This window comes from Dendrobates tinctorius, unplaced genomic scaffold, assembly GCF_039654945.1.
Source record: "Dendrobates tinctorius isolate UK_male_01 unplaced genomic scaffold, ASM3965494v1 ptg000036l, whole genome shotgun sequence".
Classification (NCBI taxonomy): Eukaryota; Metazoa; Chordata; class Amphibia; order Anura; family Dendrobatidae; genus Dendrobates; species Dendrobates tinctorius.
The window spans coordinates 5814786-5841978 of record NW_027361704.1 but is presented as its reverse complement, the minus strand read 5'-3'; the positions used below and the strand labels follow the sequence as shown (position 1 = coordinate 5841978).

General features: G+C 43.5%; 1 protein-coding gene across 1 annotated transcript in view; it reads right to left on the bottom strand.

Moving 5' to 3' along the window:
• Window positions 1-27193, bottom strand: part of LCP2 (lymphocyte cytosolic protein 2) — a 1189974-nt gene that overhangs the window by 45249 nt on the left and 1117532 nt on the right. The window contains exon 20 of the mRNA XM_073573677.1: window positions 18730-18879. Coding sequence (XP_073429778.1) covers window positions 18730-18879 — 150 coding nt within the window. The remainder of the gene's footprint in view (window positions 1-18729; window positions 18880-27193) is intronic.

Here is a 27193-nt window from a genome sequence, read left to right as displayed (position 1 = left end):
CTGTGGGTTTCGGTAACTGCGGCCGGCTTGCGGCCTGGCTACTTTGCTTTCAATGGGTACCTTCTGCTACCCACCCGGGTTCCAGCACTGTCTGCTGGTTCTCGCCAGAGCCTTTGGCCTAGGTGCCTCCATCTCGGTATCCGAGGTCCAGCACCGTCAGCTGGTCCTTGGTAGTGCTTTCTAGCACAGGTACCTCCTACCTAGTAACCGTGGTCCAGCACCGTCAGCTGTTCCTCGGTAGTGCCATTGGCTCTTGTAGCTTTTGCTACCCATCTGGGTTCCAGCACCGTCAGCTGGTTCTCGGCAGTGTCTTTGGCATGGGGACTGGCCAGCCTGGTTCCAGCATGCCTGCTGTTTCCGGGTAGTGTCAAGGTCACTATGCCACCAATCCGTTGTCCTGTTGTCTTGCGGCCGGGTTAGCCGACTCTACGGTGCCTGCAGTTTAGGTGACTCCTATGTGGGCTGCGGGAACTGGCACTGAAGGCTGGATCCGTAGTGCCAATGGGACATGGACCCCCTGTAGGACTGTGGGTTTCGGTAACTGCGGCCGGCTTGCGGCCTGGCTACTTTGCTTTCAATGGGTACCTTCTGCTACCCACCCGGGTTCCAGCACTGTCTGCTGGTTCTCGCCAGAGCCTTTGGCCTAGGTGCCTCCATCTCGGTATCCGAGGTCCAGCACCGTCAGCTGGTCCTTGGTAGTGCTTTTTAGCACAGGTACCTTCTGCTTAGTAACCGTGGTCCAGCACCGTCAGTTGGTCCTCGGTAGTGCCATTGGCTCTTGTTCCTTCTGCTACCCATCCGGGTGCCAGCACTGTCTGCTGGTTCTCGCCACAGCCTTTGGCCTAGGTGCCTCCATCTCGGTATCCGAGGTCCAGCACCGTCAGCTGGTCCTTGGTAGTGCTTTTTAGCACAGGTACCTTCTGCTTAGTAACCGTGGTCCAGCACCGTCAGTTGGTCCTCGGTAGTGCCATTGGCTCTTGTTCCTTCTGCTACCCATCCGGGTGCCAGCACTGTCTGCTGGTTCTCGCCACAGCCTTTGGCCTAGGTGCCTCCATCTCGGTATCCGAGGTCCAGCACCGTCAGCTGGTCCTTGGTAGTACTTTTTAGCACAGGTACCTTCTGCTTAGTAACCGTGGTCCAGCACCGTCAGTTGGTCCTCGGTAGTGCCATTGGCTCTTGTTCCTTCTGCTACCCATCCGGGTGCCAGCACTGTCTGCTGGTTCTCGCCAGTTTCTCAGCCTTCTTGTACCTTCTGCTACATTTCCAAGATCAAGCTTTTTGAAATTGTCTTTGGTAATCCTTATTGATCTCCATGACGATGACCCTGATGATGACGATCCTGAAGACCACACCAAAGAAGACCAGAAATATGACCCTAAATAATAAGACCAAGAGGACAAAGAACATGAAGACAACCACCAAGATACAGAACAAAAGACAGAAGAACAAGAAGCAGAAGAAGCAAAAGCAGAAGAACAGAAAGCAGAAGAACATTAAGCATAAGACAAAAAATCAGCATAGAAGAAATCAAAATTATAAGCAGAAGAAGACTAAGCAGTAAATGGGGGTGAGTCCGTTCCTCCTCGTGGTGCCCCTGGAAAATGCCTGCTGCTGCAGGCCAAACTGAACGCGGACAAATCCTGTTGTAAATCTTTTGTGACAGGCAGAACGTAAGGTGTAATCTTATAACTTTTATAGATAAGTACTACAGGAATGCCTGTCACCATAAGAAAATGAAGACAAAGAAGAATAGGAAGAAGATGAAGAAATAGCATATGAAAATTAATAATAGCTGAATAAGAAGAATATGAAGAATGGAAAAAAAAATTAATGGGAAGAAGATGAAGAAGAAGAAGAAGATGAATAAGGTGAAGAAAAAGTTGATGAAAAAAATGCTACTGCTGCGGATCATGAAGGAGAAAGTGTGGGAGAAGTACAAAAGAAGGTGAAGAGCATGGAAGTTGTGAAACATACATATCTGACTAAATATAAAAAAGGTTAACATAGTCAATATCTTTTTAACTCCGAACGTCTTGAAAAAAAAAATTGGAATTAATGCTATGCCATGTGATTTGAATAAACCACTATGCTTTTAATGTCTCCTCCACCTCCCACAATACATTCTACATGATTCTTATTTGTTTTCAAATATGTAGAATTAGCCAACAAGGAAATAAAGGCCTTTTTTTAATTCCGATACCGGAAGTCCCATTGACTTGAATGGGACTTCCGGTATCGGATTCGGCGATACCCGATATTTTTTTCGTATCGGGCGATACCATCCGATACGATATTTTTGGGTATCGAACGGTATCGCTCAACACTAACACTGGAGCATTAGAAATGGGGCCCATTATATATGGAGCATTATTTGGGCCCATAACACACTGGAGCATCGTCCATAGGGACCATCATACACTGTAGCATTATGTGGAGCTCATCATATACTGTATGGAACATTATATGTGACCAATTATTCTGTATGGAGAAATATATGGGGTTCATTATTCTGTAAGGTGCACAATGTGGTGGCCATAATACTGTATGGAGTAATATACTGTCCTTTTTTGGGGCTATTGTACAATTTAAAATATATCAGTCATGTCATGTAAGCAGTGAAGTATTTGTCATTGTACTATACCTATATTTCTGTGCTGTATCGGAGCATCATGAGTTGTGCACAGTATGTGTTAAAGGGGCGCACTGACACTCTTTGGCCCAGGGCACACGAAAACCTGGAGCCAGCCCTACTCCCCCCACAACTTTAGCTAAATAACCCCCAGTTTTCAATGCGTAACTATTATTATGAAGTAAATTAAGGTTGACAAGCTTTAGTAATAAGAATTGATGTTGTTGCCATTGAAATGGGCACTGTAGGTGTGTTTACTGTCCTCCACTCCCTGCCGACTTTGCTTCCCCATTGACTTGCATTGGGTTTCGTGTTTCAGTCGGCCTCCGACTTTTCCCTATAGTCGGCCGATTTCGTTTGACCCAACTTTTGCGAAAGTCGGGTTTTATGAAACCCGACTCGACCCTAAAAAAGGCAAAGTCGCTCATCTCTATCCTGCTAGCGCCGCCGTATATCTACCGTTGGCAGTCACAAAGAGGTTAACTGCATTGCTATTTCTTAAAAAACAGTGACATCGGTATAGGCTGGGCTCCATATAATGCTCCAGGATATGATGGTCCCTATATAATGTAGAAAAAAAGGGGGGGTAGGGACCACCACTAAAGGGCAAAATGACCAATTTTCAAAAATATGCAAGGGGTGCTGCACACTGCACAGGCAGAAGCATAATTCAAAAAGGAAAAAGAACCCAGCATATTAGGTGCACAGCCAAGACAATAGAGGTATATGAAAAAATGTATATAAATTTTATTGAAAGACAGGGAAAAAACAAAACAAAAAAACACACTATAAAAGCATTTAAAAGGCAAAGCCTATTGTTAGCCCAAGTAAGTCTAACAATAAGTACTAATAGACAGAAACCACATGGTTGAAAAAACAAGATATTAGCCTAAATGTACATAATAATACATAAGACATGACCCAATGACCCCAAATCTTGGCATTCCCAGAAAAACAATAACATTCAAACGCTTACTCTAAGCGGCCTCAGAAAAAAACAGCGGGCCCTGTAAGTGGCCCTGTAAGGGAGGGAGTGAGATGAACATCCACTATAGTTATAAGAAAAAATAATATACCAACACTCACTTCAAGAGGCCTAATGAAGGCCAGAGGGCACTGTAGGTAACCCTGGTAGAGAGGGAGCTATTCCGGGACTATCTTCCTCTGACACCCTGACCCCTGACGCTCCATGCTGGACTACTCTCTATGGTGATTCCACTTTTGCCATTTATATATTTTGGCATATAATTTGTGCCTCCTGCATTTTCCTCCAGTTCAGCCCTCCTCCCTATCCTTTTAGTGGATGTTTTTTTGCTCTCTCTCTACCAGGGTTACCTACAGTGCCCTCTGGCCTTCATTAGGCCTCTTGAAGTGAGTGTTGGTATATTATTTTTTCCTATAACTATAGTGGATGTTCATCTCACTCCCTCCCTTACAGGGCCACTTACAGGGCCCCCTGTTTTTTTCTGAGGCCGCTCAGAGTGAGCGTTTGAATGTTATTGTTTTTCTGGGGACGCCCAGATTTGGGGTCATTGGGTCATGTCTTATGTATTATTATGTACATTTAGGCTAATATCTTGTTTTTTCAACCATGTGGTTTCTGTCTATTAGCACTTATTGTTAGACTTACTTGGGACATTTGGGGGTGTGCTTTGCCTTTTAAATGCTTTTATTGTGTTTTTTTCTGTCTTTCAATAAAATTTTTATACATTTTTTCATATACCTCTATTGTCTTGGGTGTGCACCTAATATGCTGGGTTCTTTTTTCTCCTTTTTGGGTCCCTATATAATGCTCCAGTATATGACGGACCTCATATAACACTCCGGTGTATGATGGGCCTCATATAATGCGCTAGCATATCGTGTGACCAATATAATGCTCCAGTATATGATGGGTCCCATATAAAGCTCCAGTATATGATGGGCTCCATATAACACTCCAGGAAATGACGGGCCACATATAATGCTCCAGCATATGCTGGGCCCCATACAATGCTACAGTATATGCTGGGCTCCATATAATGCTCCAGTATATGCTGGACCCCATACAATGCTCCAGGATATGCTGGGCTCCATATAATGCTCCAGTATATGATGGGCCCCATGCAATGCTCCAGTATATGATGGGCTCCATGCAATGCTCCAGTATATGATGGGCCCCATATAATTCTCCAGTATATGATGGGCCCCATATAATGCTCCAGTATGTGATGGGCCCCATATAATTCTCCAGTATATGATGGACCCCATAAAATGCTCCAGTATATCCTGGGCCCCATATAATGCTCCAGTATTTGATGGGCCCCGTATTATGCTCCAGTATATGCTGGTTCCATATAATGCTCCAGTATATGATGAACCACATATAATGCTCCATTATATGGTGGGCTCCATATAATGCTCCAGTATATGATAGGCCCCATATAATTCTCCAGTATATGATGGGCCCCATATAATTCTCCAGTATATGATGGGCCCCATATAATTCTCCAGTATATGATGGGCCTCATATAATTCTCCAGTATATGATGGGCTCCATATAATGCTCCAGTATTTGATGGGCCCCGTATTATGCTCCAGTATATGCTGGTTCCATATAATGCTCCAGTATATGATGAACCACATATAATGCTCCATTATATGGTGGGCTCCATATAATGCTCCAGTATATGATAGGCCCCATATAATTCTCCAGTATATGATGGGCCCCATATAATTCTCCAGTATATGATGGGCCCCATATAATTCTCCAGTATATGATGGGCCCCATATAATTCTCCAGTATATGATGGGCTCCATATAATGCTCCAGAATATGCTGGGCCCCATATAATGCTCCAGTATATGATGGGCCCTGTAATATGCTCCAGTATATGCTGGGACCCATATAATGCTTCAAATGTTTTTTTAAAAAAGGAAATACTCATCTCTCGTCACTAGCTGCTGCTCTTTTCCAGACTCCTCAGTGTCAGCGTCTTCCGGCTCTCTGCTCTGTGACTGTTCAGGCAGAGGGTGCACACTAGTGACATCATCGCACCCTCTGACCTAAAACGTCACAGAATCAGAAGATGCAGAAGACGGCACAGTGGAGTAATGGGGAATGGTAAGTATTGGAAGTTCTGGGGCCGTGAGCAACTGAGCAAGTGGAGGGGAAGCACTTGCAGGTGCTGGCACTAGGCTCCAACATCGAGCCAGTGTTCCCGACAACAAGTAAGTCCCCCGCCTGCTCAGGGCCTGGTACTTGTCCGGGTGCCGATGCTGGTTCAAACACGATCATTCTTCGTGAGCCTTTGTAAAGATGTAATTGTATATGGAAAAAGGAAATAGGTTCTCAGGAAATTGTTGATGGAATTCAGGGTTTGCAGAGTTAAGGCCCTTTTACATTTAGCGATGCACCAGCGATCCGACCAGCGATACAACTCGGTCAGGATTGCTGGTGCATCGCTAAATGATCGCTAGTGAGCTTCCACACAGGAAGATCTCACAGCGATGCAGCAGCGACGCAGCGCACGATACTCACCTTTCACACACAGCGATCCTGACGTCCTCCCGCCCGCCTCCACGCGTCGCTCGTCTCACACAGCAGGAAGCCCAGCAGGAAGCGGACGACGAGAAATGGAGCCGCCCGATCTTGTGCGATCAGCGATGGACAGCGGGGGAGCCGGTCGGAGGTAAGTAGCACACATAGCGATATCGCTAGCAATATCGCTATAACGTCACAAAATCAGTGACGTTTTAGCAATATTGCTAGCGATATCGCTATGTGTAAAACCCCCTTTAGGCCGGGGTCACAGTAGCATGTGGCATCCAATGCGAGAGCATTGGATGTGATATGCTAATAACCCTCGACTCCTGCTGTGCTGCGAGTGGGAGCCGAGTGTCATGCGAGTATGCTCTGAGCCTCTCGCACAGAGAGAATCGGAGCACAGCTGCAGAGGAGACAGAGAAATGAATTTCTCCATATCCTCCATTGCCAGGGTCAGCGTATATCGCACATCACTTGGTGATATCCGAGTGATGTGCGTTGTCATCCTTGCACCAATAGACTTATATGGGTGCGAGTGAGCCGATGGGTGCATGCTGCGATTTCACTCGCACGTAGAATACGGCCGAGAAAAAAAATGGTTGATGGGAGCTGCCTCCTAGATGAATAGTGGTCCGAGTGTTCTGTGATGTTTTATCGTATAGCACTCGTCCGTATTCATCGCTAGTGTGATCCCGGTCTTATGCTGATGTTCCAGAATGTGATGAAGTTGTTATATTTGAATAAATGTAGATTTTTTGTTCAGGAATAAATGTGGATTGTTGCTCATGGAAAAAAGACACCCCCTAAAAATAAACCCTAATCCATCTTTAAGAGAAAGAAATTCTATAAGATCCTTCCTTATTTTCAGAGAAACATGGTAGGATATGGGATGAGAAATTCTCCATTAGTGACTTCCTTCACTACAGAAACTCCTGTCACACAGTGCAAACATATTATTGGGTGGTATGAAGCGTATTTTACTTCCAAATGAATTGATTGGTTAATGCAAGCTCCGATCACCCAATCACTCCCACTAACAGGAGCCTAATCAGTGCTTTTCTCTGCAGTAAAGGAAAGTGCTGATGACTCTCAGAGCAGCACATAGTGAAGCAGCTGATCGCACTGCGTGGGCCGCATGTGTCCCATCACCATGACTTGTGTATCCCTGGTCTATGCAGCAAGCAATGTACAGCAAAAGATATATTGAGGTATCTTGTTATCCAGAAAAAAGTATATACTGTAAATACCCTTATGTAAAAAAGACAAATTTATTCTAGGAGTGATACCTTTATAGACTAACCAAAAAATATATATTTTCAAGCTTTTGGGGCACAGAGTAACCCCTTCATTAGGCAGATTTATGGATGAATGACTTATGGTCCTTTTACATCAACTAACAGCAAAACGTGAGAAATCAAACTTAGCTTTTAATATTTAACTCTAAAATATGTAAACGTCTGCCACCATAAAAAGGGATGGAGAAACGAACAGGGTCCCAGACCCTGATTGAAGCTTATATATAATATATATACACAAATGGTAGAGATTTAGAGGTTTAGCCACTATAGGGACCTATGGGGTGAACCGGTATCTAGAGCTGTACCCCTACGGACTGCTTCGGGTACACAGTTAAACCCCTCTTACAACAAAGACTTCTGATTGGGTGAGAGAATTCCTTTTTCTTTGGTCTCTGCTTGTATATCTAAGTCTTGTTTTTGTTTATATGCCTTACTCGTACTATGATATGTCCTTTTGCTATCAGGGTGATTACAATTTGACCACTGTCATTTGTCTGCTTGACTTCATTCATCCATAAGCAAGGGTATATGCAGGCATATTATCCCATACACACAATTCTTTTCTTTTGTTCTTTCTTTTTTGTTCTTTCACTGTGGCTCCCTTGTTGCATGGGTAGTCACTTTGAGTATCCTATTACTTATACCAGGGAGGACTTACCGTCAGGGACCTTAGTGCCTCTGGGTCCCTGTTTGTATCTCCATCCTTTTTTTGGTGGCACATATTTACATATTTTAGTGTTAACTATTAAAAGATAAGTTTTATTTCTCACATTTTTCTGTTCATTTATCTATTAGAGAGATTTGTTTACTGTTGGTGGGCAGCCATTTTCCACCTCATTGCTGTATTATTCCTTTTACATCAGCCAATAGTTGGCAAATGAGCATTTATGAGATGGAGATGGTGGTGAATAGACTTGCAGTATCAGACTATGGCCACAAGAGGCCCTTGGAATAGACTCTATTGTAGGCCTCATGATGTTTTGTAGAGGTAGGAGAGAACTGAGAGCAAGAGGACGAGTGAGAGCGAGATCCACGCAGTGCTCAGAGTTTGCAGTGTTTCAGAAATTGACCACAACATTGGCAAAACATGTACCTATTACCGTGACATCTGTTAGGGCAAGAGAATTACTTTGAGAGACAACTATGGTTGAATGCGGCGTTGGACTCTCCCCCCACAAGACATTTGCTGTGATGTGGAGATCCTCCTACTTGTTTATCGGGCTAAAGCCACGCTCCAAGAGAATAGTCCACTAGCCAGGCCTCAGCATCCCAACTTATGGCTGAAGGACAATCAGCCGCCCTTCTATGTGACAACATTAGACCTGAGTTTAGGCCCAACCACTGTCAACATGGTGGGAGCATACACACAGACCTAGAGAGCGAGTGTGACAACAAACATAGATTATCAGGCAAAGAGATTATTTGCTAGCAGTACTGTATAAACTGGAGCTGATTGCTCACAGTGTTAGGCTACCGTTACACCTAGCGATGCACCAGCGATCCTGACTAGCGATATGACGCGGTCAGGATCGCTGGTGCATCGCTAGGTGGTCGCTAGCGAGCTGCCACACAGGCAGATCTCACCAGCGACATCGCTGGGGTCGGGGATCGCTACTTACCTGTCAGACGCGGCGATCCTGCGTCCTCCCGCCCCGCTCCACGCGTCGCTCGTTGGCGCCACAGGAAGCCCAGCAGGAAGTGGCCGACGAGGAATGGTCCAGGAGCTTCTCGCGCGATCAGCGATAACCAGCGGGGGAGCCGGTCGGAGGTAAGTATCACATGCAGCGATATCGCTAGCAATATTGCTGCACCGTCACAAAATCGGTGACTTTGCAGCGATATTGCTAGCGATATCGCAGTGTGTAACAGGGGGGGCTTTAGACTCATATATTCATACTCTGGAGAAAACCCTCCCTGTGGATGGAAGAAAAGTCTGGTTTAGAAAATCATTTAAGTTTGTGAACCATTATGCTGCACTACTGCTGGGTTGGCTCTTTATGTGCTCATCTAATTTCATTGTTTTCCTTGGTTAACTCTTCGGTGTTCGGTTTAGGAGGAGGAACAGGTAAGGCGAATTGAAGTGTATTTGGTAGAACATTCCAGGCATATAGGTTGTGCAGCACAGGAGTTCTAGTCGACTCTGACTAGGTGTGTTAAAGTTTACAGAGTTTGCCTTTGTGTTGTTGTTAGAGGAACTCAGTCTCTGTCTACAGTACAGAATAATTCCTTCACGAATTGTCTGGTTGTGTCCTTTGTACAAAGCCCGCTGTATCCTGGGGAGACCATCCCGGTACACGGTCTACACATTTGTAGGAATTCTCATTCCCTATTATCTGCCTACATAAACATGCTAGGACTCACCAAACATATGAACAAAAAAAGATAATTTGTCAGGTGATTTGATTTTGATGTATGTATAAAAATCATTGCTATTAGCATCACATAGCATCTTGTAAAAGTGTGATGTACATGACCTGTATATGGGGACAGAATGATTGATTTAGCATTCCTTCTGTCCTCATGAATGCTTGCTGGCCTGAGTAAATATGCCTGTAAATAAGCACCAAACTGATTAAAAATGACGTATTTTTCAAACTGTAAGATGTAATTTTTTCCTACAAAAGTTTGAAGGAAAGTGAGGGGGTGCGTCTCATGGTCCAAATATACCTATAACTTAAAGTCTGGCAGTGGCTGTGGATGGGTGGGAGAGAAGGAATGGCAGCGGTGGAGTAGCGGTTCACAGGAGGCAGGAGCCGACAGCTGCAGCTAACCACTGTTAAAGAAGATTACCGTAATATTCATTGCTCCCCATGCCCCTCGTTCCTCCCATTTCTGTGTATTGAAACTGGCAGGGACACTATTAGCCGCAGCTGCCAGCTCCTGCATCACATGTGCCCACTATTAAAGAGAATGAATAATCACTGCTCCCCATGTCCATAGTCCCGCCCAACTCTAGTCCCCGGCTTCAATGTATAGAGGTGAGAAGGAAAATGGGAGCGTAGAGCAGTGAATATTCATTCTCTTTAATAGCAGGCACACATGATCACCAAGCCACAGCAGGAGCCGACGGCTGTGGCTAACAGTGTGGCTATTATACAAAATGAACATTCACTGCTCTCCACTCCTATAGTGGAGCAGTGAATATTCCAGCAGCTGACCTCGGCATGTGAGGGCGTATGGCAGTGATGTCTGAAATCAGCTGCATGCATCAGAACAGGATGTAGCGCTACAAAGTAGATGAAGGAAGGTGAGTAGAATCGCTTATTTTTTTGTGTGCACCATGATGGCAATATATAACAGGATGGGGGCCATGTATGCCAGGATTGGGATGGAGGCCATGTAAACCAGGATGGGGGCCATGTATGCCAGGATGGGGATGTGGGTCACGTATACAGGATGGGGGGCCATGGTGAATTTGGATAGGGGCCATGTAAACCAGGATGGGGGGGGCCATGTATACCAGGATGTAGATGGAGGCTATGTATACCGGGATGGAGGCCATGTTGTACAGGATGGGGGGCCATAATGTATGCTAGGATAGGGATGGGGGGCCAAGATGTATACCAGAGTGGGGATGGGTCCATGTATACCAGGATGGGAATGGGGGCCATGAATACCAGAATGGGGATGGGGCCATGTATTCCAGGATGGGGGCCATGTACAGTGATGGAAATATTTATTTGATTCCTTGCTGATTTTGTAAGTTTGCCCACTAACAAAGACAGTCTATAATTGTAAGGGTAGGTTAATTTTAACATTGAGAGAATATCAAAAGTAAAATCCAGAAAATCACATTGCACAAATTATATACATTTGCAGTAAGAAATAAGTATTTGATTCCTCTGACAAACATGACTTAATACTTGGTGGCAAAACCCTTGTTGGCAAGCATAGCAGTCAGATGTTTTTAGTTGATGATGAGGTTTGCACACATGTTATGAGGAATTTTGATCCACTCCTCTTTGCAGATAATCTCTAAATCATTAAGATTTTGAGGCTGCTGGTTGGCAACTCGGAGCTTCAATTCCCTCCTAAAGTTTTCTATGGGATTAAGGTCTGGAGAATGGCTGGGCCACACCATGACCTTAATGTGCTTCTTTTTAAGCCACTCCTTTGTTGCCATTGCTGTATGTTTTTGGTCATTGTATTGCTGGAAGACCCAGCCACGATCCATTTTTAATGTTCTGGCGGATGGAAGGAGGTTGTCACTCAAGAATTTACGGTATATGGCTCAATCCATTCTCCCATTGATGCATTGAAGTAGTCCTGTGCCCTTAGCAGAGAAACACCCCCAAAACATAATGTTTCCACCTCCATGCTTCACAGTGGGGACGGTATTCTTTGGGTCATAGGAAGCATTTCTCTTCCTCCAAACAAGGCGAGTTGGGTTAATGCCAAAGAGCTAAATTTTTCTCTCATCTGACCACATCACCTTCTCCCAATCACTCACAGATTCATCCAGGTGTTCATTGACAAACTTAAGACGGGCCTGCACTTGCGTCTTCTTGAGCCCCTGCTTTGGACCAGTGGACCTTGTGTGCACTGCAGGACTTTAAATTTTGATAGCATAATGTGTTAGCAATGGTTTTCTTGGTGACTGTGGTCCCAGCTGCCTTGAGATCATTAACAAGTTCCCCCGTGTAGTTTTAGGCTGATCTCTCGCCTTCCTCATGATCAAGGATACCCCATGAGATGAGATTTTGCATGGTGCTACACATCGATGTCGATTGACAGTGATTTTGTATTTCTTCCATTTTCTTACTATTGCACAAACAGTTGTCTCCTTCTCACCAAGCGCCTTAAATATGGTTTTGTAGCCCATTCCAGCTTTGTGCAGGTCAATGATCTTGTCCCTGAATTCCTTAGAAAGCTTTTGGGTCTTGCCATGTTGTAGAAGTTAGACTGATTAATTGAGTCTGTGGGCGGGAGTCTTTCATAAAGGTGACTATGTAAGACAGCTGTCTTTAATGCACGTAACTAGTTGATTAGGAGCGTCTAACTGGTCTGTAGGAACCAGAACTCTTAATGGTTGGTAGGGGATCAAATACTTATTTCTCACTGCAAAATGCAAATAAATTGGAATAATTTATACAGTGTGATTTTCTGGAATTTATTTTTGATATTCTATCTCTCAATGTTAAAATTAACCTACCCTTAAAATTATAGACTGTTCATGTCTTTGTCAGTGGGCAAACTTACAAAATCAGCAAGGTATCAAATAATTATTTCCTTCACTGTATACCAGGATGGGAATGAGGGCCTTGTGTACCAGGATGGAGCCATGTATACTAAGATGGGGACCATGCAAACCAGGATGGGGACGGGGACCATGCAAACCAGGATGGTGATGGGGCCATGTATGCCAGGATTGGGATGGAGGCTGTGTATTCCAAGATGGGGCTGGGGGCCATGCATGCCAGGATGGGTATATGGGTCATGTATACAGGATAGGGGGCCATGTATAGCAGCATGGGGAGCATGTATACCTGGATGGAGATGGGAGCCATTTTGTATACCAGGATGGAGATGGGGCTATGTATACTAGGATAGTGATGGGGCCTTGTATACCAGGATGGGGATGGGGACCATGTGTGCCAGGATGGGGATGGGGGCCATGTATACCAGGATGGGGCCATGTATACTAGGATGGGGATATGGGCCATGTATACCAGGATGAGGGGCCATGTATACAAGGATGGGGATGGGGGCATGTATACCAGGATGGAGATGGGACCATGTATACCAGGATGGGAAGGGGGCCATGTATACAAGGATGGGGGACCATGTATACCAGGATGGGGATGGAGGTCGTGTATACCAGGATTAGAATGGGGGACATGATGTACACACGTGGTCAAAATTGTTGGTACCCCTCGTTTAATGACAGAAAAACCCACAATGGTGACAGAAATAACTTGAATATGACAAAAGTAATAATAAATAAAAAAAATTATGAAAATGAACAAATGAAAGTCAGATATTGCTTTTCAACAATGCTTTCACAAAATTAAAAAAAAAAATAAAACTCATGAAATAGCCTTGGACAGAATTAATGGTACCCTTAACTTAATATTTTGTTGCACAATCTTTTGAGGCAATCAAAACAATTCCTGTAACTGTCAATGAGACTTATGCACTTCTGGACAGGTATTTTGGCACTGTCCTCAAGAGCAAACTGCTCCAGTTGTCCGTGTTTGAAGGTTGCCTCTTCCAGACGGCATGTTTCAGCCCTTTCCAAAGATGCTCAATAGGATTTAGGTCAGGGCTCATAGAAGGCAACTTCAGAATAGTCCAATGTTTTCCTCTTAGCCACTCTTAGGTGTTTTTAGCTGTGTGATTTGGGTCATTATCCTGTTGCAAGACCCATGACCTCCGACTGAGACCAAGCTTTCTGACACTGGGCAGCACATTTCTTTCTAGAATTCATTGATAGTCTTGCAATTTCAATTTCATTCTACCCTGCACAGATTCTAGACACCCTGTGTGATGCAGCAAAGCACCCCCAGAACATAACAAAGCCTCGTCCATGTTTCACAATAGGGACAGTGTTCTTTTCTTGATATGCTTTATTTTTCCCTATTTGAACATAGAGCTGATGTGCCTTGCCAAAAAGTTCCATTTTTGTCTCATCTGTCCATAGGACATTCTCCCAGAAGCTTTGTGGCTTGTCAACATGTAGCTTGGCAAATTTCAATCTGTTTTTTTTTTTTTTTTTTTTCTTCTTCAACAATGGCGTCTCCCATGAAGTCCACTTTGGCTCATACAATGACGGATGGTGCAACCTGACACTGATGTTCCTTGAGCTTGAAGATCAGCTTTAATCAGTTAAGATGTTTTTCTGGGCTCTTTTGTTACCATTCGCATTATCCATCTATTTGATTTGTCATCAATTTTCCTCCTGTGGCCATGTCCAGGGAGGTTGGCTACAGTCTCATGGAGCTTAAATTTCTGAATAATATGTACAATATGTACAACTGTAGTCATAGGAACATCAAGCTGCTTGGAGATGGTCTTATAACTTTTACTTTTAACATATTTTCCATAATTTTCTTTGTAATCATCTGAGACAACTCTTTTTTTCACTTCCTCTAGTCAATGTTGAGTGTGATACACATCATGTCACCAAACAGCACAGTGAGTATCTGTAGCTCTATATACAGACCCACTCACTGATTCCAAGATTGTAGATGCTCATTAGTGGACACACTTTGATTTAACATGTTCCTTTTGTCACATTATTTTCAGGGGTACCATCATTTCTGTCCAGGCCTATTTCATGATTTTTTATTTTTTTTAAATTCTGTGGAAGCATGGTTGAAAAGTAATGTATGACTTTAATTTTCATTGATTTTTTATTTATTATTACTTTTGTCTGATTCAAGTTATTTCTGTGACCATTGTGGGTTTTTCTATCATTAAACGAGGGGTACCAACAATTTTGAGGACGTGTGTATACCAGGATGTGGATGGGGTCATGTATACCAGGATCTGGTTGGGGACATGATGTATACCAGTATATAATGTATAAAAAACTGGAGTCTGAACTGAGAAAGTAAGTTAATGTGTATGCACAATGTAAGTGCATATTAACACATGACCATTACACAGAGAAAACAAAAACAAAACACAAAGATCCTAAAATAAAAAATTAAAAAATAAACTACAAATAGTGCATAAAGGTAATAATAATAATAATAATGCTATTTAGTAAACATAATTTTGATCAAAAAATTTTTTTTATTCATTTCATTGTGCATTCTGTGCATATATGGGTGTGACCGCCCTCTTTCTGAGCTGGGAAATGCATCCTGTCTGGTCTATGCTTTTACTAGTGGTTCAGTCCCTCGATCCTTGTTCACATTCACGTCACTTGGCAAGTGGAAAGGTTTTAAATACTAGAGTTAGGACTGTCCCACAAGGGTTGCCTTGACGTGGCGGGATGGTTTGTACACTATTTTGTTCAAAATTATGTTTACTAAATACCCTTATTATTATTATTATTACCTTTATGCATTATTTGTAGTTTATTTTTTAATTTTTTATTTTAGGATATTTGTGTTTTGTTTTTTCTGTGTAATGGTCATGTGTTAATATGCACTTACATTATGCATACTCATTAACTTACTTTCTCAGTTCAGACACCAGTTTTTTATTCATTTCATTGTGCATTCTGTGCATATGTGGGTGTGACCGCCCTCTTTCTGAGCTGGGAAAACCATCCTGTCTGGCCTAAGCTTTTACTAGTGGTTCAGTCCCTCGATCCTTGTTCACATTCACGTCACTTGGCAAGTGGAAAGGTTTTAAATACTAGAGTTAGGACTGTCCCACAAGGGTTGCCTTGACGTGGCAGGATGGCTTGTACACTATTTTGATCAAAATGTTGTTTACTAAATATTATTATTATTATTATTATTATTATTATTATTATTATTATTATCTTTATGCATTATTTGTAGTTTATTTTTTAATTTTTAATTTTAGGATATTTGTGTTTTGTTTTTGTTTTCTCAGTATATAATGTATGTTGGTGCACAGCTAATACCTGAATAAATAAAATGCGGAGGTGCAAGCCAGTGATCAAAATGTAATGAACCAAAGAAAAAAGGAAAGCAAGACCACTAGAAGGGATGCACACCACCAATGTAATATAAAAGGAACGACTTTTCTATCAGTCCCCCATAGAAAAATAGACCAACATGCCGCATGGAACGACTGTAGGCGTTAATGAGCCCGGAAAGGGAGCTATACACCATAACATGCAAAAATAAATTTGCCCATACTACTGATAGAACAACCATCCAAATAAAAAAAATAAAATAAAAAAATAACAATGCATTAGTGTGAAAAACCCAAATAGCACATAATGAAAAGTGCTGAAAACATGGCACGATCTAAGAAGAGATGGAAAGGTGGGCAATGATGTTTTGTATTTCATGCAATCCGTCATTATTGTCTATATTCAATTTCCTAATGTTGCTTGCCCATCTAAAACAATATAAAATGATTTCATTTTCATCGTCGGATGTTGTACTGCACTTGGATGATTAATCATTTGACAATCAACTTTTTGAGCAGCGCCAACCATAGCTGCAAAACTGTTCAGAGAGGTGACTGTTTTCTTTCACCATAATATCCCATTTAATAAAGGCTCACAAGTTCTCAATAGAGTTTAGGTCAGGTAAGGAAGGGGTCATGTTATTATTCTTTAATTTTTAAGATCTTTACTGGCTAGCCAAGCTGTGGAGACTTCTGTTCGCATGATTTCTTGAAAGATTCCTTTATTACTGCCTGAAGAAAGTGTCTTAGAAAATCTGACAGTAGGTTTGGGAGTTGAATTTAAGTCCATCTCTAACCCCAAAAAATAGCAGCCTTTAGCAGTACCCCATCTCTGCAAGTTGATGTGAAAGTCTATGCACATTACTGATGTATCCATAGGCCCATTGATTTAGTTTGTCAAGAGTCAGTCTCATCTTATCAGTCCATAAAATCTTTGAAAAATCTATCTTAAGATATTTATTGATCAACTTCTGTGTCTTGTTCAGTGGTGGTCAGGTTTCAGCTCAGCTTACCTTGGTCATGTGTCTTATCACTGAACACCTTATGCTTTTGGGCTCTGCAAGGAGGTTGCAGGTCTGGAGTATGATAACATTGGATAATAGGTTCGTAGTTTCTTCACGTTTTATTCTTCTCAAATCTTTGGCAGATAATGTGCGCCTATTTTCTCAAAACATTTTTTGCAACTTTGTTGACTATTTGCAACAAGACTATCCATGGTTCTGTGATCACACCCCATTATCTTAGCAATGTAAAGAATGCTGCCTCCCTCTATAATGGTTTTTTACTTTTCTGAGTCAGTTAAATCTCTTTTTTGACCCATTTTGCCTGAGAAATATATGCTGCTTAATAATTCTGCATATCTTGATAACGGGTGTTGATATATTTAGGCTGCACCCTCCTTCATTACACAAATACACATCACCTGATCTGCTTCATCCAATAAGCTTTCAGGTTTATACAGCTTGGAGTTGGAATATATGCATAAAAATGATGGTATTGTTAAAATACTCAGTTGCCTAATAGTTGTACATCCCTGAAATACTAAAGGTCTCCATATATATTAGACTAAAGTCAATGCTGGCAGGATTGTCAGACATGTGTTTGTCCTCCTGACAAACCTGCCATCTAATGCATACTGTTCAGTCTGTGGGCAGCATGTTTCAGGCACTGGCTGTATGACCTTAAGGTACTGTTACACTTAGCGATGCACCAGCGATCCCGACCAGCGATATGACGCGATCAGGATCGCTGGTGCATCGCTAAGTGGTCGCTAGTGAGCTGCCACACAGGCAGATCTCACCAGCGACATTGCTGGGGACGGGGGTCGCTACTTACCTGTCACACTAGGCGATCCTGCATCCTCCCGCCCGGCTCCACGCTCGTCGCTCGTCTCTCCACAGGAAGCCCAGCAGGAAGCTGACGACGAGAAACGGTCCAGGACGTTCTCGCGCGATCAGCGATAGCCAGCGGGGGAGCGGGTCGTAGGTAAGTATCAGACACAGCGATATCGCTAGCAATATCGCTATAACGTCACAAGTTATAGCGATATTGCTAGCGATATCGCTTAGTGTGACAGTACCTTTAGCCACGTATGTTTTACTCTGAAATGTTGCAATATTTCAGAGAAAAACAAACTTTTTATAGGGACCAAACAGCACTGGAGACTAGTCTGCCATGTTGCTCAATCCTCGGAGGCTTTTCCCCACCCGCTACCCTGGACTGTCAGGTCTCTGCCTACGTGCAGCGTTGTTGGGTCCCTTGATGCTATTAAAAGTACCGGTATATGTTTTTCTGAAACACAGCAACGTTTCAGAGACAAACATACATGGCTCATATCATGCGCCCGTACCTGAAATATGCTGCCCACAGATTGCACAGTATGGATCAGGTGTTAAGTTCTCTTTAATGATATATTTTCCCATGTACATATACGAGTTGTAACATCTTTTAAATCCTTTGCTCTTCAGTCAGACATTCACTTGTAAATTTGTCTGATGAAAGGCCCTGTGTGCTCCAAAATGTTAAGAAAAATATATTTTTTTCTAGTTAACCAATACATATATCTCTCTCCTAGAATAGCCTTTTGAACCTAAAATAATTTATATATATTAATTTAAATATTTTACCAGTAGTAATTTTTTTCATATCATGCAAAGTTATTATTTTCTTTAATTTGGCAATTCTGCTTCATATAAAATGAATATAGTAAGTACACTATACCTCATGCCCGCCAGATCCTAATAGGTACACTTGATTATTCTTGTCATAGCGAATCCGTACATTATAGACTTTATTTTTATACAACACCATGAGAACATACGGTTGGGACAAGGTTGATTGAGAGCAATTTCTCACTAGGAATGTACCATCCTGTGACGAATAAAAAAAAAATTTCAATATTGTACATATAGAGCTATAGACAATATATTATTTAGCACACTATCCTAAAGTCCTGAGTCATTTCATTCATTCATTTTCATTTATATTTTCTACCAAACTTCAGGCTGCATTGCTGTTATTTACATTAACGTATCGGACAATGTTTGATCAATTTGGCAGATATTAAGCTAATACTTTTCTGTCTAGAAATGCTACTCCATTTTACGCTAACCACAGTTAGAGTAGGAATTCTATTTCTAGTGACAATTTAAAGTGTTGCCTGTCAAACACCGTTAAAACTAAAAAAATTCCAGGGATAGGCCTCTTTTGACAAGGCTAAAATAAAAATGACGTTCTTGGCACAAAAGGCATTAAAAATGGTGCATTAATTTAAACTTAATTTAAAAATGACACAACATGCAATAAAAAATAAAAGCAAAACATGGATAAAGCAAGGAAAATACCAGGGATCCACCTCGTTTGATGAGCCTAAAATAAAAATGACGTTATTGGCACAAAATGCATTAAAATGATGCACTTCTTTTATAAGTGAATGTAAAAATGACACAAAATGCACCAAAAATTGGTGCCTAACATATTATATATTACCCTTGTAGTATAATAAAGAAAATTTAAATTTTACCATGAAGAATTTAAATTGTGCGCAACACTGGAAAAAATTGCTTTTTCGTCACAGACATTAAGGCGTATCTATCAATGATATTTAAGTCTTATGCCTCATTTAGGAATTGTTTATTGTTTTTCACAGACGTGTTTTATCTATGTTTTTCAAGGATAAAACATGAACCCATTATAATCTATGGAGCTGTTTATATTTTTTTGTGGATCATGTGATAAAAATTACCAAATCAAGTCTAGGGGTCTGTGTGTTGTCTGTGATGTCTCAAAGATCCAGTGGCCCATAAATTGTAACTTCCCATACATATAGGATCCTAAAGATAGGGTTAGGGAGTGCAGCAGTTGTGCGGACGCAGTGCGGAAGAAGCCACTTATGTAACATATTTAAGTGGAAATTGGCCAAATTAGTGGGACAGTTTTTTGTTTTTGCTTTCATTTTTCTTTTTACAAAATATATACTTTTTTATATTTTGATTGAACTCGCTGTATAAGGTTTTGTGTTCTGCAAAATAATTTGAATATTTGTATGACTTTTTTTTAATTCTACAATATAATCTACTGAAAATGGGAAAAAGAAAAGAATTTCAAGTGGGGTGAAAGAGTGAAAAAATGCTATTCCAATATTGTTTTTGGGTCTTGTTTTTATACTGTTACTTGTACAGTAAATCTCAGAACATGTTTCTTCATTCATGTCTGTATGATTACAGAGATACCAGACTTATACAATTGTTTCAATTTTAGTGGTTTTTAATAGGGATGGGTGGTCGCGTCTGTCGGGTTTGGACAAACTTTATAAAAAAGTTCAATTTGCGTACCAGAATAGTATCCAAATTGATCCCGAACCCAATTCCCATTCAGGCAGATGGGGAGCTCGAACATCTGGCGGTTCCCACGCTGTCTTCTGTGTGACAGCGTGGGAAACACCGGTTCTAATCGGCAGTGACTTCAGTAAGGTAAAGTTCATAGCCACTGTGTATCTCAGTTTCCATGCTGTCACACAGATTACAGCATGTGTGAGCCAGCGGCTGTGACTGACATTGAAAATGTTACCGTGGGTGAGGCTTTGGCTGATGACTACTACTGTCTTCAGTGTTGCCTGCGCTCGCTGATAGCAGGGAGAGCATATGAGAGTATCCACCAGCCGACACCTATGCATAGCGGTAGCTTTACTGCTATCTAGAGGCGCTGGAGACAAAGAAGATCAACGTGCAACAGGGATTATTTAATGGAACTATTTCATTAATGAATGGCTGTAAGGGAGTCTTTTTTCAAATTAAAAAAATGTGGTTTATTTATTATTACTACTGGGTTAGTAATGGGGGTATCTGTCTGACTGACCGTTACTAACCCAAAAAACAATTACCTCGATTGCCATCATATCAGGGCAATCAGGAAGAGCCAAGCCTAAGCATCAGAACTGGCTCATCAAAAATTGCCACTTGCCCTGGGACGTTGAGAAGCAGGGTAATATTTTGGGTTAGGTGTCATTTGTATAATCTGTCAGACACCCCCATTACTAACTCGGTGAGTTGTTAAAAAAAAACACAGACACACAGGAGAAAAATACTTTATTTGAATAAAAATTCCCCCGTTTACCCATTTATTAATTAAAAGTAAATCCAGGAACTTCTGACGGTAATCCAATAGTGAAATGTCCCACGATGCACATCGAAACCTATGGAGTCTTGTTGTGAGAAAATTCTCAGGATGAGACTTAATAGTTCACTCCCATTCAGTAGCAGGCATGGTAACTCTCATCCTCCTCCTGGATCTGTCCTCCTCCTCCTGGACCTGTCCTCTGCCTTTGACACAGTGGACCATTCCCTATTACTACAGACCCTCTCATCTCTTGGTATCACAGACTTGGCCCTATCTTGGATTGCATCATACCTAACAGACCAGACATTCAGCGTCTCCCACTCGCACACCACCTCCTCACCACGTCCCCTATCCGTCGGAGTCCCGCAAGGTTCAGTCCTAGGGCCCCTCCTCTTCTCCATTTACACCTTTGGCCTCGGACAGCTCATAGAATCTCATGGCTTTCCGTATCACCTCTATGCTGATGACACACAGGTCTACATCTCTGGACCAGATATCACCTCCCTACTAAACAGAGTGCCTCAATGTCTGTCTGCTATTTCATCCTTCTTCTCCGCTAGGTTTCTAAAACTTAATATGGACAAAACAGAATTCATCATCTTTCCCCCATCTCACTTGACCCCCCCAACGGACCTACCAATTAAAGTAAATGGCTGCCCACTCTCTCCAGTCCCACAAGCTCGCTGCCTCGGGGATATCCTTGACACTGATCTCTCTTTCAAACCACATATCCAAGCCCTTTTACACTTGCTGCCGACTTCAACTCAAAAATACTTCACGGATCCGTACATTCCTCAACCAAGAATCTGCAAAAACCCTAGTCCATGCCCTCAACATCTCCCGCCTTGACTACTGCAACCTCCTGCTCTGTGGCCTCCCCTCTAACACTCTCGCACCCCCCCAATCTATTCTAAACTCTGCTGCTTGACTAATCCACCTGTCCCCCCGCTATTCCCCAGCCTCTCCCCTCTGTCAATGCCTGCACTGGCTCCCCATTACCCAAAGACTCCAGTTCAAAACCCTAACCATGACATAAAAAGCCATCCACAACCTGAGTCCTCCATATATCTGTGACCTCTTCTCCCGGTCCTTACCCACACAAAACCTCCAATCCTCACAAGATCTCCTTCTGTACTCCCCTCTTATCTCCTCTTTCCACAAGCGCATACAAGACTTCTCCCGCGCATCCCCCATACTCTGGAACTCTCTACCACAACATATCAGACTCTCGCCTACCATGGAAACCTTCAAAAGAACCTGAAGACCTACCTCTTCCGACAAGCCTACAACCTGCAGTAACCACCAATCCACCAACCCGCTGCACGACCAGCTCTACTCTTGCCTACTGTATCCTCACCCATCCCTTGTAGATTGTGAGCCCTCACGGGCAGGGTCCTCTCTGATCCTGTACCAGTCATGACTTGTATTGTTTAAGATTACTGTACTTGTATGTATTATGTATGCCCCTCCTCACATGTAAAGCGCCATGAAATAAATGGCGCTATAATAATAAATAATAATAATAATAAATGCTCCTGCCTGTGGCTGACCATAAATAACCATATTGAACCTCGTTCTCAGAGCAAGGCTCTATAGTGTTACGTGCGGTCAGCGGCAGAGAGGAGCATGAGAATTTATTTACCGTACCTGCCTCTGACCGTGAGTGAACTATTAAGCTGTTTGCTTTACCTGCACTTGTTATCAAAAATAGTGAGGCCTCCATGTGTTTTTTTCTTTCTTTTTTTAGCATACTATGCAGACCAATAACAGACATGCCAATGATTGGCATGGCTTTGATGGGACCGGCAGTGCTTATACCGGAAAAGCTTGTTGATTGGCTGCCCAGCAGTCTCTCAACAAGCTTTGTTCAGGCTGCTGAACCCGAACAGTTTCACGGACTTCCTGGAGAAGTTCGTGTTTGGGGTACTTGCACAGATAGTAGGTGTCCGATGCGGATCCCAAACGTTTCCGTTCGGGTTCGCCTATCAATAGTTTTTAACATTTTTTAAAATTTTTCCATCAATGTAGCTGTGTGACAGCTTTTTTTTCTTCTTTTGCATGGTGACCTGACATTTTTATTCATACCATTCTGGGGCATATTCAATGTTTTGGTCACTTTTTAATGCATTTTTGGAGGAAGTGAATATGCTATGTGAATACCCTATTTAGTATATTATGGTTGGACCATACAATAGCATGCACATTTTACCATTTACCTCTCATATCTCCCCTATTTCCTCATAGATTTTAAGTTTGCAAACAAAGCTTTGAATCCTGTAGGTATCCAATGTATGCTGCTTGTGAAAATAGCGCAATAGGGTCTTATCCGAGAAACAAATGATTGAAATGATAGTATTGTACTCCCCAGATTGAGTCACAAAACAGGCTTGTTGAGATATCCGCTGCAACAGATCCACCGGTCCGCTGATGACCAACTGAAGATAAAAAAATGGTGTGATTGTGGATTTAATCTGTTTCAAGGTTCAAAACATGTAGCCATTCAATTGTGGATTGTGGATTTATTCAACGTGTTTCAAAGTACGAGACTTCTTCATCAGGAACACCACAATGTCGACATTTTATCTTGCAATTGTGCCACGCAGCTGCACACAGGGTTTTCTTATGGCTGCTCCACACCCGTTCAGCATCGGACTCCACCCTCCGCCATTTTCCACCATCTTTGTCACATTCAAGGTATCTGTCACATTCAGGGCATTTGTCACATTCAGGGCATGTTTTCTTGTCACATTAAAGGCATTTCTTTACATTGCAAGTTATTCTGATCCTGCCGTACTACGCCAAGTGAAATGAAGGGGATAGTCGTGGCTGATGATGGCTGCCCTGTCCCACCCTGGCCCTCCGTCACAAAAACACACTGTCCTTTCTGTAGTGCACTTGGTGGTCCACTTAATTGCACATCAGGGTCCACCTTGGTCTGCTGGGGCTTCTTTCCTTTAAGCACCACGTAATGACAGGCAGAGGCCAAATCCAGTTTCAACAAAACAAGTATACTCAGCTCGTCCAGTTTAGTCACAAAAACAGCACAAGGTTCTTCACAAAATATCACCATTCCGTTCCCTGTACTGTCCCTGACTTCTCCAGGAATGTTGCAGGGTCGTACCGTCACCTTTGATACCGCTCTGTAGGACTGGTTGTTGCTGCCACCTCTGGGTCAGCAATAGCAGCGCAGGCTGCCCTGCAGCAAGCCACTCCAGTGGCTAAGTCTTCTCGTCATGCTACTGGGCATGCTCACGAGACGATCTCCCATTGGAGATCGGGAGTCACGTGCTCAGGTCCTTCTCCTGAGATCTGGAAGGTCCCGCCCGGCTATAAAAGGTCCGCATGGCCGAGCGGCCATGCGCTTGCATAGGCTTCACTTGCTAGATGTGTGAATGGTGATGGATGTATGATTCTGGTGACTGACTCATTAAGATTCCCCTCCCTTTGATATTACGCATGTGGATAGGAACTTGAGTAGCAGTCAGTGCCAGTCAGTGGCAAGCCATAGGTCACTGTGCACACCGCACCTCTACACAGTGCTAGCGTACGGCAGTGCACCCCTTCTTGGGCATTGTCGTACAGCGGTTGGTTCAGTCACCACGCTGCAGTCAGCAGCACTTGGGGCGTCCGCATTTGTGACGCCGCACGCACGGAAGGTCTAGACAGACTCCGACCCTGTGTCTTGGGCCCAAGTCCTGTGACCATATACCGTGCGTGCACACTGCTGAGACCTGTGAGGTCAGCAGGCTCGGCATTTATGTTTATGCCGTTAGGCGCCTCTGTGAACATAACAGAGTATGCCCAGTGCACACCGGGTGACGTTCAACCCGTGTGCGATATACCGCCATATTGTGCGTCTGCCATTATATAGCAGCAGTTTAACACCTACTGCACGGTGGACCCCGGGCGGCGAACGCACTTTCTATTATTTTATATTTAGTGCGTTCCGCCGTCCCTAGCATGGGCTCTTCTACTTGAACGTTATGGGACTCAGCTGTCCTCTCCTGGCTCCTAGCCCCTTCTGCTTGAACCCAGGAAGCTCCCCAAACTACTCTAAGTTGGCCCCTCCTAGCTAACTAAATCCTATTGGACTAACCTACTCCTATCTTATTCTATTGTGCCCCCCCAGTAGGCTAAATCCTATACTATCCCTAACCCTTAACATTACTGGGATGTATGCAAGGAGTGCAGGGCACTGAACTGGCCCCATGCCCCTTACACTCCTCCCTCCTTGAAATATGGTTGTCCCTGACCATACAGTGCAGGCTGAACACCAATTTAATATAAAACACACATTTATCTTGTATGAAACTTATTTACATCCAGAGAAGGTCCTTTGGCTCTATGTAAGAGTCCATTTTTTATTTAACAGCTTTAAACAGGTGCTTGGTTACAGTCCTCCAGCTAGTACCACGAGTCTAAATAAGAGTCTCTTTGCTCTAACAGAGTCCATGTTTTTTTCATAAAACTTATCTTTAACCATAGACAGTTCTCATTAGGACTCACCACAGTCCTAGCAAACACAGTCCATAGTTCTTCCCCCTCCCTTCTTTGCACAGAGTATGGCCCTTCAAAGCACGTGTGCTGCTCTTACCTAGGAATAAAGTTCAGGTTAAGCAAACTAAAACACTGTCCTTTGCAGCAGCCACGTACAGTCTGTTTTCAGTCTAAGGGCACATCACCCCTCAAGGTTAAGATCCTGCAATCCAGCAGGGGAGGCGAACAAGCGCAACAAAACTTGGGGACTGGAAGAAAAACAAGGTTCAATGTTCAACCGTTGCCTGTACCCGCTACACTGCACCCGACTCCGGTGCTACAGGGCTCCTCTGCCCACAGGGATGCGAACAGTTTCGTTTTCCATTTAGGTGCAACAACTGCACCCGACCACAGTATTACAGGGCTCCTAAGGATGTGGAACAGTCCTGTTTTTTCCAATTAAGTGCAACAAGCACTACCTTTACTTCTTAAAGGGCCTTTACTCGTCCTTGTCCCAGCGGTTCCATACTACTCTGTCCCACAGCGGGCTTCGTGCCCATGCTCCAAGGGGTGACTGTAGCTACACCACCGCAGGTGTCGTGTTCCCCAGCCTCAGTGATAGGGGATGGGCAGGCCTTGATCATTAAGCAACCAGTGAACAGGGGGCCGACTGTGCCTGTTCTGGGCCCGCATACAGCTCTAAATAATCCTCCTGGAGTAAGTCAACTGCCATGGCAAAGTACCCCCGAGGGCCATCCTCTTTGAAGAAAGTGACCCAGTCTCCTTCCCTCAGGGGCCCTTGAAATTTCACAGAACTGACTGACATACATCTTATCGTCAGTGTCCACCTTGCGGATGAAGCCGTACCCATGCAATGGGTTGGTATTCATCAGCAAGCTGCTGGTCTGTTGTCCGTCCATTGTGCCCCCTCCTGGTTGGCGCAGCTCCGCCCATATCTCCTTCTCCCGATGTTTCTTTATCTCAATCCACTCATAAATGCTGTTTGCCCAGAGGGATGGAAAGGGACCATCTCCTTCTAGGTATCGGAGTGATGGGACGAGGGACGGAGTGCCAGATGAGCCAGCGCTCCTGGGTTTTGGACCGAAGGTCACTCATTGCTCTGTGACTGTCAGATTCTTCTGCCACAGCTGCTGTGCCCTCCAGCTCAGGTTCCTCCACCACAGGCTCTTCCGGTTTAGGCTCCAGCTTTTCAAGGTCAGGCTCCTCTGACACCGGCTCTTCCGGTTCCGGCTTCTCATAGACAAGTTCCTCCGGGGCTGTCTCTCCTTCCGGTTCACCAACCCCCTCTGGTTCATGACATTCCGGTCTCGGCAGCTGCCACCATTGCTCTCCAGCAGGTATCGGGAATCCGCCTGTCTCAGATGCTCCCCACAGCCTTTCGGGTCGGGCCTTTTCCTCTGCCTCCCACCACTTTCATTCTATGATGCCACAGCAGCAACAGACGCAGGAGTGTGCAATCAGTGCCGGTGCCGTATCTTGCAATGGTGCCAGGCAGCTGCACACAGGGTTTTCCTATGGGCCCTACCTGTTCCAGGGTGGAGCTGCTTCTGGCTGCTCCACCCGTTCATCA